This window comes from Acomys russatus, chromosome 10 (genome assembly GCF_903995435.1).
Source record: "Acomys russatus chromosome 10, mAcoRus1.1, whole genome shotgun sequence".
In the NCBI taxonomy this organism is placed as follows: Eukaryota; Metazoa; Chordata; class Mammalia; order Rodentia; family Muridae; genus Acomys; species Acomys russatus.
This window is the reverse complement of record NC_067146.1, coordinates 75327007-75345900: the sequence shown is the minus strand read 5'-3', so window position 1 is coordinate 75345900 and position 18894 is coordinate 75327007. Positions and strand designations below refer to the sequence as shown.

At 40.5% G+C, this 18894-nt stretch overlaps 1 protein-coding gene across 1 annotated transcript in view; it reads left to right on the top strand.

The window, feature by feature from the left end:
- Positions 1 to 18894, top strand: part of Cntnap2 (contactin associated protein 2) — a 2113217-nt gene that overhangs the window by 1882702 nt on the left and 211621 nt on the right. Inside the window, exon 18 of the mRNA XM_051152463.1 lies at positions 409 to 645. Coding sequence (XP_051008420.1) covers positions 409 to 645 — 237 coding nt within the window. The remainder of the gene's footprint in view (positions 1 to 408; positions 646 to 18894) is intronic.

Sequence of the window (18894 nt, the reverse complement as noted above, 5' to 3'; positions counted from 1 at the left end):
CTGACTAATTGACTTACTTAACTACGCTAATGTATTCATGCCTCTCTGCCTTTATGATTCAACAGATAATGCTATAAAACTGAACATTCTGAGATTAAAGAACACATAAACTAAAGATTTCTCTAAGCTTATTTTCTATAAGAATCCATATTATACACTTTTGCATGTCTACAAACATTTTGTTTCTGTGGCAAGTTTATTTCGTCTCAGAAGACAGACTCTTCTAGTTAGATACTACAGCCTAAGGGGAACGCTTCAGCTCTTTCTCTTTAAACAGGACCAACTCAAAAGGGAAAAGACTAGTTGTGCTTATCAATGCTCTCCTGCTGCAATTTCCTAAATATGCTGAGTGAAAAGGCAGCTGAGGAGGCAATCCCATCTGAACTCTGTGCTTTCTGTCGTTCCCAGGTGGGGCTGGAGGCCAGCAGGGCTTCCTGGGCTGTATCCGCTCCTTGAGGATGAATGGAGTGACACTTGATTTGGAAGAAAGGGCAAAGGTCACATCTGGGTTCAAATCTGGATGCTCAGGCCACTGCACCAGCTATGGGGCTAACTGTGAAAATGGAGGCAAATGCATCGAGAAATACCACGGCTACTCCTGTGACTGTTCTAACACAGCCTACGATGGGACATTCTGCAACAAAGGTATGGCAAAGACAACTTCTGGTCCCATCTTTACACATCTTTATAAGATCAAATCATCTCTCTAATGCTTCTTCAGATGCAAATGGTCAAGTTTCTTTCTAAGGGTAAGGTGAATTCCTTTCCCATCTCAAGGGAGAATTTCTGATTTTTTCTTAACCTTTGTTGTTTACTAAGATGAGAGAAGATCTGAGCCTGGTACACAATTCCCCAGATCTTAGCACTGACTGAAACATTACAATGTAAAGAGTCTCAAAGTACAGGATCTCTGAAAGGGAACTTGGGTTTAACCATCCCACATCAGGACCAATGGTCAAATGCAGCCCGTTGATATTTATGTGCCCCCTTCTCACCATGACAATAGTGGGCTGAACCCCTGAAACTGTAAGCCAGCCCCAGTTAAATGTTTTTCTTTATAAGAGTTGCTGTGGATATGTTGTCTCTTCACAGCAATGAAACCCTAAGACAACATGTTTTCACTGGGATATACTCTGTGATCACACGTGACTGAAAGAAACTCACTCAACTGGAGAAGCGTAATTTCCCATATGCAAACAAGAGGAATAAAAAGAACAGCAGCTGGCACTTGTCCTAAGCCACAAAAGCCTGTAAATCACCCTTCTCTTTTTAAATGAATGTATAGCATTTGGGGAAAGTTTGCTGTAAGCTGCTGCTGTGTCTCTATCTAAGAAGCTTTTACATAAGTACTCATTTATACTTTCATGAATGCACGGAGGGTTGTTTGTGCTGGCATTATTCACACAAGATGCCACACATAGAAGGAATTGTTCCACAATGTTCCCCTGTACACCCAGACTCCTGTCTGGCAGGCTAGCATATGAGCATATAAATTAGATCAGACAGGATTTGAAGAATGAGAAGGAGACAAGAACAAAGGTGGAAAGGAACACCACTGCTGAAAAATACCAAGACACATTAACAGGGCCATTACATTACATTTTTCTGCTCAGAACAACATGCTTCCGTGATTCTCCCATAGCATACAATGGAATAGGCTTGCAGAACACATCAATTTTGCACTTGTAGGAATGACAGTCTTGCAATTACCATTCATTGTGCTTGATGCTAATTTAAGGCAGTCCGTTCCTTTGCCAACACAGTGTCTGAATGCAATCAAGTAAGTGCTAATGCCTGAGACATTGCACTGTGTAAGTAACAATTTAAAACAAATTGTGGTCCCCTTCTTTCTGGAGAGTAAAGTTAAACATAGCAGTTCACCCAAAACCTCTGGGGGTTAATAGGCAATGCTCAGGAAGGAGCATCTGCCTTTCCCTTTAGCCAGCATAAGAGATAAAGGTAAATGAAGGCTATATGTCTCCTTTGACATTGTCTCAGAGGGTTTATGCAAAAGACATCTAAATAGTCTCCTACTTGCTGTTTATTACAATAAATTTGCATTTGGCTCAGTGGCTTTAACAAAAAACATTTAATTGAAAACTGTAAGCATATTTGAAAAGCATTTGTGGGCATTCTTCTGAGTGAAAATAAGTACCTTCATGCCTTGGCGGAGGTGACAGTAGTCTTAGTTTAGAGGGAAAATGCAGCCGCACAGATTTCTGTCCTCGGCAAGCTTCTTCTTGTGTCAATGACAGTATCTTCTTGCTGAATCTTCCTTCTAGTTCTCCTTCTGTCTTCTTCAGACTCACCACCCAGGGAGCCTTGTACCAGCACAGCTGTATCTGTGGCCATGCTCCCACAGGCACTGCAGCCAAACAACATACTTTCTAAAAGAAGCAGATTCATTTGCAAAAAAATAAGCTCAATTAAGGTTCTTCTGGGGCAATCCTTTCATGATCTACACTACTAGATGTGCAAAATAACTAATTTTTAAGTGAAGGAAACTAGTCCCAACCCACCACACACACAACCCATATACCCATGTTTCTATATCCAAAACGCATGGGTAGGGACTGGAGAGACAGTTCAGCAGTTAAGAGCAGTTGCCGCTTTTGCAAAAGACCCACATTCAATTCTCAAAACTGGTATCACATAGCTGACAACTACCTGTAATTCCAGATCCAGTTGTTCCAATGCCCTCCTCTGGCCTCTGCAAGAATCTGCACTCATGTGCACATATGTACACAGAGACATATACATAAACAATAAATCTTTTTGAACACACATCTATATACCTATATACACAGGGTAAAGCAAACTAAGAGTACATAATAAAATATAGCTGGGGGCTTTTGTTTTACAGAAAGGTAAAAATAATGGGACTTTTTAAACTTATTTTTGATTTCTAATATTTTATAATATTCACCCAATGATATAGTATTTCTGATTTCATCACTCTTCTTTTTCTTGGGAAAAAGGGTAGAAGGCAAAACTCTTACTGGAGATATTTAAGAAGTAGCTTCTCTGATGAGAAAAAGTCTAATGATTATTAAATAATCTAGTCATGTCATCTGGAATAAATGGAGTTGCATGTCAAGTAAAAATTGGTGACAAGTTACTCTTGAAAATACATCTCTCAATGCATTTAAAAGAGCTTGTTCTTCAATGAGCATCCAATGAAATTATCCTTTACTTTTCTCCATTGTTTTTTCCTCATAAACAGTGGGGTGCTCTGGAAACTTAGAGCACTAAACCATCACATCATCTCTCTTTAGAAAATTACGCCTTTGCCATCTTAAGGTATTCACTAGCCAGCATTTATTTAACTCAACTGAGACAGGTCTGTGAGCTAAAGGTTATTGTGTAATTCAAATTCTTACTTCTGTAACCCCATCCTTGTTCTGAGAATCTCCTGCCTCTGTGTTGTATAAGCACTTCTCCCCAATTGCCCCCTGATATGCCAATAAAGCAGCTTACAACCAATCACTGATCAGGGGAGAGAATAGGGCTGAACTTCCTGCTAGCCAGGGGAGGAGGAGTTAAAAGAGGAAGTAGGGGATTCAGCCACAGGCAGATGTTGAGAAGAGAGTAAAAAGATTCAGCTGGAGCAGGGAAAGACACAAAGTACAAGTATCTCGGGGATTTTGGCAAAGTGGAAGCCAGATTAGCTTAGAGGGTTAAAAATAAAGTAATTGTCTTGTTCTGATGAGAAACAGAAACTGAAATACTTGGTGCTAGAACATGAAAGGTACAGGATATAGGTGTCCAGCATGCTGAGAGGAATGAATCCTGTCAGGTCTGATCCAATTTGAGGGTCCAGTTCTTTTGTTCTGAAAACATATAATTTCTCACAAGCATTGTACAGTCCTAAAGGTGTGATGCACAGAACAATTAAGGCTTCCTATCCCAATTGTTCCAGCATTTCAGACTGTCCCACACAGGACTCTAATTAAGCCTGGAATTTCTCAACATTTAGAAACTGGACCACAAATGCTATTCCTAACTTGTTTAACCATTTCTCCAATTTTATTTGGGCCCCTACAAAGCTATTATTTGTCCCAAATCAGCTGAAAGAAACCTTAAAAGAAGGACGCCCCATTTCCTTTAAGGGTGGTCTGGCAGGTTTTTGATTGCTTTCTTGGGCCGTAGAGGGTTATTTTCAATGGCAGTTGGTTATAAGTTATTATTTGTCTTATTTAGAGAAAAAACAGCGTTGGACTCAGGGATGTCCCTCTTTTCCTTTATCTTCCATTCTTAGGTTTGAAGATAAGGGTTTAAAAGAAAGAAGGGGGAATATAGAAATATATAGGGAAGATAGAACAAAAAGTAGATTAGTGAATCTACTCCTCAACTTAATGCCTTAATTATCATTCACAAGGTTATTTTTAATTCACTGGTATAAAATTTTGTACATAGATGCAAAATAAGTTTAATTTTGGATACAGTGGGATAGAATTCAAATTAAGATTATTCTTCAATACATTATATATATTACTATATATATATTTCTACTCTAATATGAGGTATTGTACCCATATAACTCAATTATAATACAAGTTTTACTTCCAGTACTTTGAAAGTGTTATTGCAGGTTTTTTAGAATAGGTAAGTTATACAAGTTAATTGTTAGTTAATCAAGTCCTGTTCATATCAATTATTAGCCTATTGTTATCACAAGAATATACATCTTAGGTAAACAGATATGACTCTATAGAAAAATAAGGTAAAATAGTTAGGTAAGGTCTCCAAAAGCCTCAGAGACATAGAGAATATGGCATGCAAAATGTTTTTATTATTTTAAAAATTCATTGACAATGAGACAGATTAATTCCTGGCAACACCCAACCTACCTCAAAGAGGATGGTGAGCATCAAAGAACCTCCTTATGGACAAGGCTTCAAATTTGGCAAACAACCACAGACAGAATTTTACCTAAAAAAGGACAAGCTTGTATATAGGCAGAGTTGACAGCCAAATTCTGCCAAGACAGGATAAGCAAGTCCTCAATAGTTCCTGCATCACAAATATGTCTGTCAGACAAACTCTGGTGCCCCTTTTCTGACCATGTCCCCCGGATGGGGAGACCTGGTGGCACTCAGAGGAAGGATAGCTAGTTACCAAGAAGAGACTTGATATTCTGAGAGCATATATAGGGGAGGAGGTCTCCCTCAGTCACAGACATAGGGGAGGGGAGAAGGGGAGAAATGGGAGGGAGAGAAGAATGGGAGGAAACAGGGGAAGGGCTAACAATCGAGATGTAATATGAATAAATTAATAAAAATAAAATAAAAAAACAAATATGTCTGTCAGATATATTGGGCCAGAAGGCTGAAGATGATGCTCCAATGTTATAGAGTGATTTGAGTTATTGCTCAGGTAGTAAACTGTCTCTGGCATCTTCTCATTTGGGAAACTGCTAACCTGCACCCTCTATATACTCAGATAATCAATTTTATTCCTTCTCAAGTCTGTGATGGGGTTGAAGAAAAGATAATTTAGTTTACAATTATGCTTAGTTGTTTAAGGGTAAGGATGTTTTTAGACCTAGGTAGATGTTTTAAGCTAATAATGATGAGATATGATAGATATTGATTTTCATTCGGAATTTTAGATACACCAAGGCTGCCAAAACAAACAGCCAATACATTAAGAATGCAACATTTATATAATTCCTGATTGTTTCATGGTTCTTCTTGATGTAAGTAGTTTATTGTATATATGTGTAACAATATAAATGTGTATGTAAAAAAGAATCCTGAATAATAGAAAAAAGATTGATTTATTAAAAAAGAATATAGTAATTAACTGGGCACTCAGAGAGGCAGAGGCTGGCAGATCATTGTGAGTTCAAGGCCAGCTTGGTCTACAAAGTGAGTCCAGGACAGCCAAGGCTACACAGAGAACCCCTGTCTGGAAAAAGCAAAACAAAACGAAAGAATAGAGTAATTACTGCTTGGTTATCTATTGTGTTGTAAAGCTTATAAGAAAAGATATAATAGAGTCTCATTAATTTGTATGATAGCTGGGTTAAGAGAGAAATTGAGAGATAAACACAGTGTTGTAAAAAATAACCATACCATAGATCCATTACACAGAAAAAACCCTTGAGAACCTATTGGCTGAGGCCTAGATGCTTCCAGAATCAGGGGTCAACCCAGTCTTCAAAGTAAATGTATGTGTGATGTTCCCAATCTCCTTTAGGAACCAAATAGATAGTTAACTTACCATATTTCTTGGACAGTCAAACCCCAAACACACAAATGTGCTGTGATTACCAAAGCCATTCTTAACAACCATCATAAATAAGCAACATAGGTTGAAGTATATAATTTCTCTGTGTCTACTGTGTGAGTTTAGAGAAATATGCTCCAGTGATTTTTCCCATGACCTACAATGGAATATGGAACACATCCATTTTGCACTTGTAGAAATGACAGTCTTGCAATTACCATTCATTGTGCTAGATGCTAATTTAATGCAATCTATTCCTCTGCCAACATAACAGAGTTTAATAGGAGCCCCTAAAGTCATCTTCACCTGAAACCTCAGAGTGTCCCTTGTTGGGCAGACGCAGTTAAGGGTTAATGTAACTCAAGTAGGGAAGAGATAGTCTTGTAGGAAGAAGGGAAGGCACAGATAGAGTGCAACATAGATAAAAGTGCTACGTGAAGAAAGAGCTAGAGATGGAAGCGATGGTCCTACAAGGCTAGGGCTTCCTCCAGCCACCAGAATCTGCAAAAGGAAAGGAAGGATTCTTCCCTAGAGTCTTGGGAAATATGTGTCTCCCTTACTTAACCAACAGCTACAGGATGTCAGTAATCCACGTGTTCTGGGAAGACCAAGGTCAAGGGACCTTGAGCGCTTTCATGCGGTAACATCCCAGGATAGGAGGAAAGACAGAAAGTGCATGAGAGACCAAGAGTATAGAAAAAGGCCAAACTCATTCTTTCATCATAATCCGTTCTCAAGAGAACTAACTCATTTCCACCATAGCTGCATGAGTCCACTCAGGAAGGCCGAGTCTGGGAGACATAGTCACCTCTCCCCATCCTATCTCTATCTGTCAACATATTGCAGGGGAGATTGAGTCTCCAAAGACACATTAAAATCATAGTAAACGTATAATGTGCCTGGAAGCTTTGTTTCTGTCATTGAGTCTAGCCATAGTGACATTTTCAGAACATTTCAGTGGTTTGTTCAAAATCAAAACAGGCTGCAGTGCATTATAGCAACACATGAGAGACCTGTAGCCCTCTGACAGCTAAGGACACTTTCTAATGAACCCTTTATTTAGCCAAGCTCAGCAAACCATTGGGAAAAGAAAGAATTTTTAAACCATTTTTCTAACTTCAGAGAATTCTATGTCATTTTCCAACTTTCACTTGTTTTTTTGCTTAGATAGAGTCAGAATCTGAAGGATCACAGCCATGAGACTGCTGTGTGATGGGCGATGGTTCCATCATCATTGTTACCATTGTTTATAATGGCACAAATGTGTATCCCCTGCCCTGTGGTTCAGCAGGTCTCCTCTCTCTCTCTCTTGAGTTCTATGATATGGACTAAGATTTTTATGATATGTATTATTAGCAGCCAGTTCAGCTCTCTACTTAGAAAATGGATGATGGTATTAGTATGGCTAATTAGTAGTCCTTCCTTACCCATATGGTATAACCTCAAAAAGCTTGAAAATCACTGAGCCTTGCTTTTTGAGGTCACTGTGACTATGATGATGACACTGAATATTCTAAATTTGCTTATAAACAGAGAACATAACACACTTAGTCCAACAGCAAATGCTATTTTATATTCTCAGCACTTCATCCCTTCTTGCTTACATTTCTTTTTATTTTTACCTTAAAGCATATCATCTTTTATGCCTTATCTGGGAGATTTTGAAGTCAGGTGTGTATATGGCATCTTTTCAGTGGCACTTGTTACTTTGGTGTGTCAGGAGCCATGGAATTATCATAAAATGTCTGGACTCACTAGTTAATAGTATTCTGAAGGTGAAATGAAGTCTCCACAGCCTAAGCACTGACTAAGATCCTGGAAGATGCATCTAGACCCACCACAACCTACCTGGCCATCCAGCAGTGTAAAGTATGCACCTACCCCCTTGCCAAAGCCAAGTTGAGTTACCATAGCAATCCCTACTTCCTTCCTTTTTGATGGAAGCTTTAGCCTCAAGTCCAGGTTAAACTTCTTAGACAGAGAAGGACTCCCCTCTTGTTGGATAGGAGAAGGTGGATAGGTCAAAAGCAACTTCAAGTATACAAGTCATTTCCTCTACCACCCTAGGAACACAGAGGCCACAGTAAATCCATGACGCACCTTTATAGAGCTGAATAAAAACCTTTTAGAGAAAATGAATTAATATAAAATAATTTAAACAAGTGAAGTAGAGAAAAAAAGAATTTTGGGTCTGTGTTTCTTAGAAGTTCATGTTGTACTAACACAGCTGAGCTCTTGGTAGCAATGAGCCTTTTCACAGGGTCTGCCTGCCCAGCTTGAAAAATAGTCCTCCACCAGAGAAACACAATCCTCCACTGGGGAAGCACAGTCCTCCACCAGAAAAACACAGTCCTCCATCGTGGAAGCACAGTCCTGTAGTACAGTCCTCGGCCAGTGGAACAGTCCCCCAGCAGTAGGCAGAGAGAGTGTCCAGGGCTTCTTTTTCATTTGATAAGTCTGGAAGAAAGCCCAAAGGGATATAATTGCTCTCCCCTTTGCCCCTTACAATGTGATTCAGAAAGGGAAAATACCCTTTTTTGTTAATGTCTTTCTTAAATCTGCAGACCTTGGGCTGCAATTTAAAAGTCTCATGGAAACACAGAAAGATAATCTGCTTAAAAGCTTAGAAAGCTGTTTTTTTTTTTTTTAAATAAGGAAGTCAAAAGAAAAGAGGAAGAGGACAAACAACAAGGACAGGACCAGTGGACAGGAGTCCATACGTGCTGACGGACAAAAAAAAAAAAAAAAAAAAAAAAAAAAAAAAAATGCTTTTGACCAGATCCCCAAACTCTGAAAGCTTCAGAGATTGCTGGCTGAGTAGTTGAAGTGATTTCGTTCCAGAACTTTATGGTGGTAAAGACCATTCACTCTCCCTGGCTTCTTCTTGGAAATCTGGTAGGAAATCCTGGCCAATGACCACTCTTAGAAGAAGGAATTTCAAACAGCAGTGGGTAAAGCAAGTCCTTTACAACTGTCTACGTGTAGGAGAAGACAAAGTTTTTGAACTTTTGCTTTGATTGTGGGGTAAATCACATTTTTTTAACTTTGTGGTGTTTGCTATTCCCTACCAGGTTTGGGATACAGCTGATTACTCCTGTGCATTTTATGCATATGTTGAGTGTGGTTTTGTTTTTTTGTTTCTTTTTTTTTTTTTTTTCCTTTTACTTTCTTCAACTGTGATGAGAGCACTAAATACTGTGATGTTTAAAGTACAATACTGTCTTTTCTCAGGGATCATCCCCATGGTCCCTTGATGTATTTCTTTTGTCCGCATGTCTGCAATGGCCCATAAATTGCACTGAGGGCTTCCCTTTTAAATTAATCGAGCTTGGAGCTCCTTGCAAGCAAGCCCATTCACCAGTCCACGTCACCCTGAGTGCTTCATCTGTCTGTGGGCTGTGAGGCCTCCCTACCTCTGAGCACTTTGCACACTTCACTGTGGTGTGAGTGCAGCATTTCCAACAGGCAGCCCTGGCCGTAGCAATCAGGCTAGCTCTCGACATTTCCTGGCTAAAAGAAATCTACTTTCTTGATGGGTCCAGTAAGTCCAAGGGTGGTTGAGCTGACTTTTCTAAAGTTTATCATTTTAGTGTTCCTTTTTATAGGTCAATCAAACCTTTGAAATAATCCATACAGTCACTTTTATTGATTGTAATCGTAGATTTTAGATAAATGGGCATTCTACTTTTTCTTTCCTCCCAATTATAATCGAACACTGACAGAACAGAACTTATTAAACTCGACTGTGCTTTCTGAGCCTTCCTTTGTCTAGCATTTTTAATATTTTGTTTTATTCTTTATGTGTATGGGAATTTTGCCTCCACATCTGTGTTCCATGTGTATGCAGGACCTGCAGAGGCCAGAGGAGGTGCTGAATCCCCTGAATGTGGATTAGCAGATGGTGAGCAGCCCTGTGGGTGCTGGGAATGGAATCTAAATCCTCTGGAAATGCAGCCAGTGCTCTTAACCACTGAGTCATCTCTCTTGCCCAAGGCCTGACATTTTTTTATTATAATTTATTCACATTACATCCTGATTATAATCCTTCCCCCACTCCCATCTTCTCCATCCGAGCCTCCCTCCCTTATCCGCTATATGCCCCTCCCCTAGACCTCTGACCAATGGAATTCTCCTCCCCATGCATTGGACCACAGCCTATCCGGTCCCATCTGGATAGCCTGCATTCCTTTCCTCTGTGTTCCCACAGGACCTCTCCCCTAAGGGGCAGAGATCAAATCGCAGGCATCAGAGTTCTTGTCAGAGGTAGTCCCTTGCTCCCCCTCCCCACTGGACCCAGGGTGGGGAGCCTGAACAAACTGATGCGCCAACCAAGGACATTGCAAGCAGGGGATCTAGACCCCCCCCCCCTGTTCAGATGTAGCCAAGGGACAGCTCATTCTCCACAAGGCTTAACATTTTTAATACACAGTCTTCGAGGTCTCCTAAAGACTGGGCACAGGACAGAGTGAGATGTTTAACCTGTCCCTTCCCATGTTCTCTGGCTGGCTCCTGTAAAGGCCGCGTTTACTAAGCAGCAGGTGGCTTTGGAAGTAATCAATCCCTATAAGGCAAAGAGCTTTCATTAAATTGAATTCCCAGCAATAAAAGTTAACAGAGCTCGTTCTGTAAAAATGAAGGAAGATCATGCGATTAGATAACTAACAGCAGTCGTATTTCCTCATACATCCTGGGTACAAGTGTTGAGAGCTAGGATGAGCTGAACAGAAACTGCTACATGGGAAGCAGTGAGCTGCAAGGAGGAAGGCCAGGGTAAGTGAGAGGAGGCTTGAAATGTGGGAAGTGGAGGAGCTAGATCCAATTACAACACGATTGGAAGAGAAAGCAGAGTACTGGATGAGACATAGGAACCTATAGCTCCTGCTGAAGAGTCTAAAACGAAGGCAGGAGGCCATCTTCTTTATCCAAGAGTAGGGTGGTGGGTGTGCTACGTCAAAAATATAAGCGTATGTGTGTCTCTCCACAGCGTTAAAGTTTGTTGACTAACAGTAAATTCTCAAGCTTTATACATTTCATTGGTTTCAATTTAACACACCATCCCCATTTTGCTTGATAGCCGGCCACTGGCAATCTAAGTTCTTTGATTCTCATCGAAATTAGTATCTTTCAGTTGACATACTATTACACATCACACAATAGCTAGTGCAGAAGTCACAGAGGCCATTCAGAAGTCAGAGGCAAAAAGCTGACACAAACACAAGAAAAAGGTCTGCAGGGGACCAGAAGGCACGGAAGCATTCCGATGCAGAGATGTCAGATGCAGGTCTGGGTGGCAAGGTCTCAAGGGTCAATGTGAAATAGGCTGAGTGTCATGAGTGTCACGGGTCAGAAAAACTCTGCTTGAACCAAAGCTTGAGAGACAGAGGCAAAAAGGCTTCACCATGCAAAATTTTCTGCATGGGATATTGACAAGTGACCCTAATAACTGTCAGCATATTTGCCACACTTTCGCCTTCAGATGCTCATTTTACAGTGCCAGGTGAGAGGTGGTTGTATCCAATGTGATTGATAATCTTGGGCCCTTCCAATATAATGGGATATAATCATCGCTGCCATTTAATTAGCACAGATACAATGTAAAGTGTGTGTACTCCTGGTATTCTGCCAGATGATGGCTGCTTACTCATGTAAACAAAATATTCTTGGCACTTATATGCCAAATGGAGTCACTCGGACCAGGGATGCTGTTTATATAATGGAGTCATTAAAGGCTAGCTCAAACCTGAAGCCACATGACAAAATAACCCAGAGAAGCCCCCACCCCATTGTCCTCCATCAGTATAGATGATGCAGATGGGTTAGCCCTAGCACTGCTGGTCACAAGGACAGGGTTTGGACCCTGTGAGATTGAGAGGATCATCTGTATACAGGCTAGTATTTGAGATCTTTCTACATCAGCAGTTTTCAACATGTGGGTCACAATACTTTTAGGGGTTGTATATCCGTACTGGGGAGACTGAGGCAGAAAGAGCACGCAATGTCAAGTTTGAGACAAGTCTTGGCCATAGAGTGAGTCTGAGGCTGGCCATGACTACGTGAAAAGAGTCTACTTTAAATGTGTACATATATAATGAAGAACGTACTATGATTGTTCTTAAAGTCATATGTCACTGGTATTCTAGAGCTGGATGTCCTTGGTGGGATTCCTACAATGGACAATGTATTATCATTCAAAACCTGCTAGGACACCTTAGTGCTAATAACCCTTGAGCATCTTATAGTTTCAAAAACTAGAGTAGTCACTATATTGTCAAGACCTCTTCTAAAGTGTCTTTTTTACAAATTACTAATAGTCCCTCTGCCTCTTCAGACCCTTGTTAAGAATAACAACTGAAGTTAGGGTGTAGCTCAGTTGGTGGATGGCTTGCCCACTGTGCATGAGATGCTGGGTTTGATCCCCAGCACTGCACAAACTGGGTATGGTAATGTACTTCTAATTTCAGCACTTGAAAGATGGAGGCAGGAAGAACAGAAGTTCAAGGTCATCCTTAGCTATTTAATGAATTCAAGACTAGCTGGAGTTATATGAAATCTCATCTTTAAGAGAAGGGGAAGACGGAAGGAAGGAAAAGAAAGAAAGGTTAGCAAGCCCAGATTTTTCTCATGTCTAAGCCAACTATAACCCACATCCCAGATGTTTTCACAAGCTCATAACTTAATGATTTATTCTTTGTCTAGATAAAAATTAATAAGACTGCTTATAAATAAAATGTTTTCTAAAGGTTTACTATTGAAGCAGTCTAATTTAAATCCCCTCTAAATAGGTCTATTTTAGACCATTGACTTTTATTTCCTCAATGACTGTCTTATAGTAGAATTCTACAAATTCAGTTAAAATATGAATTAGGTCATATACATCAAATCCAAATATCAAACCAAGTTACAAATTTCAAATAGGTTAATCATTCCTGCCTTTTGTCTACTCAGCACAAATGTTACTGTCAATGGCGTTTTTTTTTTTTACAGCATCTTCCCAACTCATGTACCATGTGTGGTTATAATAGCACTTCATAATTCCTCTAAAAATATCAGAGACTATGTTTTATTTTTCTTTCTTCAAGACAGGGTTTCTCTGTGTAGCCTTAGCTGTCCTGGACTCACTTTGTAGACCAGGCTGGCCTCGAACTCACAGAGATCCACCTGCTGCTGCCTAGCGAAGTGCTGGGATTAGAGGTGTGTGCCACTGTGCCTAGCTTACTATTTCAAACTGCTTTTTCTCAAAGGACTTTAATGAATTTACCGTTAAGCACACTTTTATCACTTGCTCTGCATTCAAATGTCATTGGGTTACTTACTTCAACACTTCTTCAATAACTCTAAACTGTTAAGAGGTGACAAAGCTCTTTTTGTCACACATCAAAGAGCCTCACGGTTGAAAAGGATATTACATTCTTCTGTATTCATCTGACATTTTGTTGAACACCTCCTTTGATGCCATACATGTAACTAAGTGTCTTCGTGTGCCTTTATTTAATCCTCACAGCAATTCCAAGATAGGTCTGATTGCTTCTATTTTGAAACGAAAACACCAGGGCTTCTAGAGGTTAACTGTATTATCAAAAAGTGATTGGCTCACATATAGCAGACAAACACTGAAATCCTGAGCCCTGACACCAAGCCTGTTCCCCCCACCCCACACACACACACACACACACTGTATCCACTAAGCCTGGGGTCCCCTTTGCAACACATTGACTGGGTCACACCCCAACATTCAGACAGAGAGCTCAGGAGCAGGAGGCAGTTCGCTATGTATTGAGTGCTCCTGATCACTGGGAGCTTTCCCTGCATCCTGCACCATAATGCCCATTAAAGACAGAGAATGGCTTTATTTAAAAAAAAAAAAAAAAAACAGAGGCTTCAAATTCCTGTTGATTTAAGAACTCAGGGACATTTCTGCACTTTCAGGTCCTCCAATTAGAGAGACAAATAAGAGCATGTGCCCTAAGCTTGACACATGAGTGACATTTAATAATCAAGTCTACACTTCTTCCCTTACCAAAGGCTAAAAGACTCTTGAATGGGGTTAGGAGAAAATGGTGGTGCATGCCACCACTCCCATTTGCAGGTTCTGCTCTCCAGGTGTCCTTGAAAGAATATTTTTCCTGATAGGTTAACATATAATTGATGAATTTATGAGTTCTGTGAATATTAAATAATGTGCCTCATCAACTTTGCCCTTCTTGTTCCTTCATGTATGTGTGTATGTGTGTGTGTGTGTGTGTGTGTGTGTGTGTGTATTTATGAGTGTGTATGTCTGTTCACTATGGGAGTAGGGAGTCTGAGGATAGCATGATGCATATACAAGTCAGAGGAAAACCTTGGATATCAGTGTAAGTTTTGAATTTTTATATTATTAATTTATTTAGATTGCAACTCAATTGTTATCCCATCACTTGTATCCTCCTGTTTCTCCCTCCCTCCTACTTTCATCCTATTCCCCTCCCCTAGGTCTATGACTGAGGGGGACCTCCTCCCCCACTATATGGTCATAGGGTATCAAGTATCATCTTGGTAGCCTGCTTATTCTTTCTTTGACTGCCATCAGGCTTCCCCACCCATAGGAAGTGGTCAAATATGGTACATCAGAGTTCATGTCATGGTCAGTGCCCACTCTCCACATAACTGTGGAGAATCTCCTGTCCATTGGCTAGATCAGAGTAGGGGTTCGATGTTCATTACTTGTATTGTCCTTGGTTAGTGCAATAGTTTGAGCAGACCCCCCCTGGACCCTGGTCCACCCATAATGATGTTATTTTTGTATGTTTCTAGGGCCTTGAATTTTTTTAAAACCTACTTTACTTGGGGTTCCTTAATGCCTCTACCTCCCTTCCAACCCACCAACTCTAAGTAGGAGAGAAAGAAGGTTAGTAGATATAGGGTAAGTAGAACTTTCTAGACTCAGATCCTTGGGGCAATTACATTCTTTGTCATCAGGATTCCAGCAGTCCAGATTAACAACAAACAGCAACAGCAACAGAGGAGCAACTCAGCAGCAGCCTTCTCAAAGCACTTTCCAGAGAATTTCTATATAGGATCACAAGGATGTTTTTCAGCTGGCAAAGACCACACCTCCCACATGAGGCAGTTCCCAGCTGACAAAGATCTCCCAAAACTATTAAAGGCAGTTTCATATCCCACACTTGGGATCAAACAAAAACATGTTTATGACATAACCAAAACTTCCACTATACATGGGTGCTAAGGTACATTCTATTTTTTGTTTGTTTGTTTGCTTAAGACAGGGCCTCTCAATGATCTAGAATTTCATGTCCCACAAAAGCCTTCACTTACCAGGAAACTGGGACAGAGGGGAGGACATCCTATTGGGACTCTAGATGAGAGAAGCATGGGAGAATGGCAAAGTAGAAGGGTCCAGAGGGTCCTAGAAACCCACAAGTAGAACATTATGATAGGCAGATTTGGGCCCAGGGGTCCCGCTCAAACTAAGGCACCAGCCAAGGACAATACAGGCGGTAAACTTTAAACCCCTTCCCAGATCTAGCCAATGGAAAGAACATTCTCTACAGTTGAGTGGAGAATGGGGTATGACTTTCTCACGTACTCTGGTGCCTCACATTTGACCATGTCCCCTGGAGGGGGAGACCTGGTGGCACTCAGAGGAAGGACAGCAGGTTACCGAGAAGAGACTTGATACGCTATGAGCATATACAGGGGGAGGTAATCCCCCTCAGGAACAGTCATAGGGGAGGGGAATAAGGGAAAAATGGGAGGGAGGGAAGAATGGGAGGACACAAGGGATGGGATAACCATTGAGATGTAACAAGAATAAATTAATAATAAAAAATTAAAATAAATAAATAAATAACAAAGAAAAAACAAACAACAAAAAAAACAAAACCAAAAAAACATAAAAAGAATGAAGTGGTATGGGGCTGCCATATTGTTCAACACATAAAAAAAACTTTTGTCACCAAGACTGAGTTTCATCTCCCAGACCCACATGTTAGAATGAAACAGATGACTGCCCCCTACAGGTTGTCTTCTGGCCTGTACCCATGTGCCATGGCAAAAAGTGCCCCTTATACAATAAATAAATAAATAAATATAGGACAAGGGAAAAAAAAAAAAAAGACCAGGCTAACTGATTTGTGAGCTTCCAGGGACCCACTCCCATCTTGCCGTACAACTTTTAATGTGGGACCTGAGAACATAAAATCAGGTCTTCACACTTATAAGGCAAGCACTTTATTGACTGAGCTACCTACCCAACCCTCCTCATTTTTCCATCATATCATCTTGATGAGCCCCAGAAGTTCTAGGAAACTTTCTTTCTTCCTTCATTCCTTCCTTCTCTCTCTCTCTCTCTCTCTCTCTCTCTCTCTCTCTCTCTCTCTCTCTCTCCCCCCCCCCTCTTCCTTGGTGATCTCTATATATGGTTAAGTAAGAAAATACAGATAGAGAAGAGGCAGGGAGAGAGAGAGAGAGAGAGAGAGAGAGAGAGAGAGAGAGAGAGAGAGAGAGAATATGAAGAGAAAGTTGTGGCTTCGCCTTATATTTCTAAACTAAGTCTCTGATAATAAGACATGTCTTTGTATTGTTGCAGGCACTGGCACACACCATATGCATGACTTTGGGTTAATGGTAAAAAAGATATCTCTTTCCAAATATCTGAGGAGAGGGAGGAAACAAGGGACAAGATTCTAACCACATAAGTTCTTCTGACACTAGACACCACTTCATGCTTTAGAACAGTGAAGGAGATTTGTAGAGTAAACACAGGCTGCACCCTATGAGTTTCCTTTTTGAAGAAGCTCATTCTATGAATTTCCAGTTTGTGGCCTCTGCCCAACCACAATGTCTGTGCTAGTCTAAGCACAAGGCTGGGCATTGAATAACTTTCTGTTCATTGAAATCTCCAACCCAAACAAAACACAGACACAATAAAAATATGTCTCTACATCCATTTTATAGAGGTGGAAGTATGGTCTGTTGTCTCCTTACCTGTCACCCAATTATTGTGAAAAGGATTTCAGTCATCTCTGAGCCCAGGGCAAGCTCTTCTCTCCCTGTGCACAGCAGGGCTTGGATCACAGCAGGTACTTCCCTTCCTGTAGCCAATGGATAAAGCAAAAATTATGACTCACATAAAATGTTTATCCTTCAGACAAAGGGAAAGGAATTCACAAAACTGGAGCCAGCAAGATGGCTCAGCAAGTAAGTAAGGATGCTTTCCAAGAGGCTGACCTGACTTCTATCCCAGGGATCCACATGGTGGAAGGCCAGAACTGATTCCCACAACCTGATCCCTGACTTCCACATGTGTACCTTGATATGCTACACTCATACACACACATGCACAGACACACATGCATTTATAAGAGATTCATGATAGATACATGATAGATGGATGAATAGATAGATGATAGAGAGAGATAGATAGATGATAGATAGATAGATAGATAGATAGATAGATAGATAGATAGATAGATACAGATAGATAAAATAGTGTTCACAGTTTTTCTCATTTTTAAATTAGTTCTTTAATACCTCCATGCAATGTGCTTTGATCATATTTATCCACTCTCCCCAGATCCTCCCCTCTTCCCTACCTACCTAATCTTATGTCTTCTTTTTTTTAACCTATTAAGTACAATTTATACTGTGCATATTCTCACTAATGTGTGGCCTTTGCTATTTGGAAGATGATTACTTTCAGGGCACATCACTGCCAACTGGCTCTCCTTCCATCAGCTATCAGCTATCAGTAGCTTCTTAGGTAGTGCTAGGACTTTGTGTTCGTCTTCCTGCTCCTTGCTGCAATTTCATCTGGCTTGAGCTTGTGCAGATCTTATGATAGCTGTCACAATTTTTTTTTATTTCACATATTCAACTACCCTGCTGTGTCTGGAAAACACTGGTTTCTTATAATAATCCACTGTGTCGGTCTCTTACTGTCTTTCTGACCCCGTTTCCACAATAATCCCTGAGCTTTAGTGGAAAGGATATAACATAAATGTCCCACTTAGGGCTGAGCATTCCAGCTTCTCAATCTCTGCACCTTGGTAGATCTCTGTACTAAGTCTATAACTGCAAAAAATAATCTCTAATAAGGGTGAGAGATGCACTAATCTATGGATTCATTAAAAGTTGTTTTATTCTATGCCCATTAATAGTAAGCTCCCCCTTAGTGCCAATGACCTATCTAACCATAGGTTCTTGGCACAGTGACACTGTGAGGTATGGGTTCCAACTTGTAGAGCAGAACCTAATCAGAAAATGGCTGGTTACTGCCATGGCATTCATGCCACTGGTGTTCTAGTGGAAATATCTTTCCGGACTATTTGTTACTGTAGTTTTAGGGTTCATAACTGGGTGAGAATGATGATTACTTTTCTGCTCTGCTGCTATGCATGGCACTCTCCAGCACTATGAAACCTAACCAGTAGAAATAAGGCTCCCTGTTGAGTGCTTGCTTGACTTCTCCATGTTCTGTGACTCAAATATGTAATGTCTTCAACAGTGGGGTCTTACTGTCTAGATCTGAGGAGAATCCAAAACATTGGCAACAACCTGTAATAACTAGGGGGTCTGTGGGACCTCACTAGCCAACAACCCCAAAAGTGGTAACACAAACACAGCACTACACTTTTTATTTGTTTTTATGTACTGTCTAAGATATGC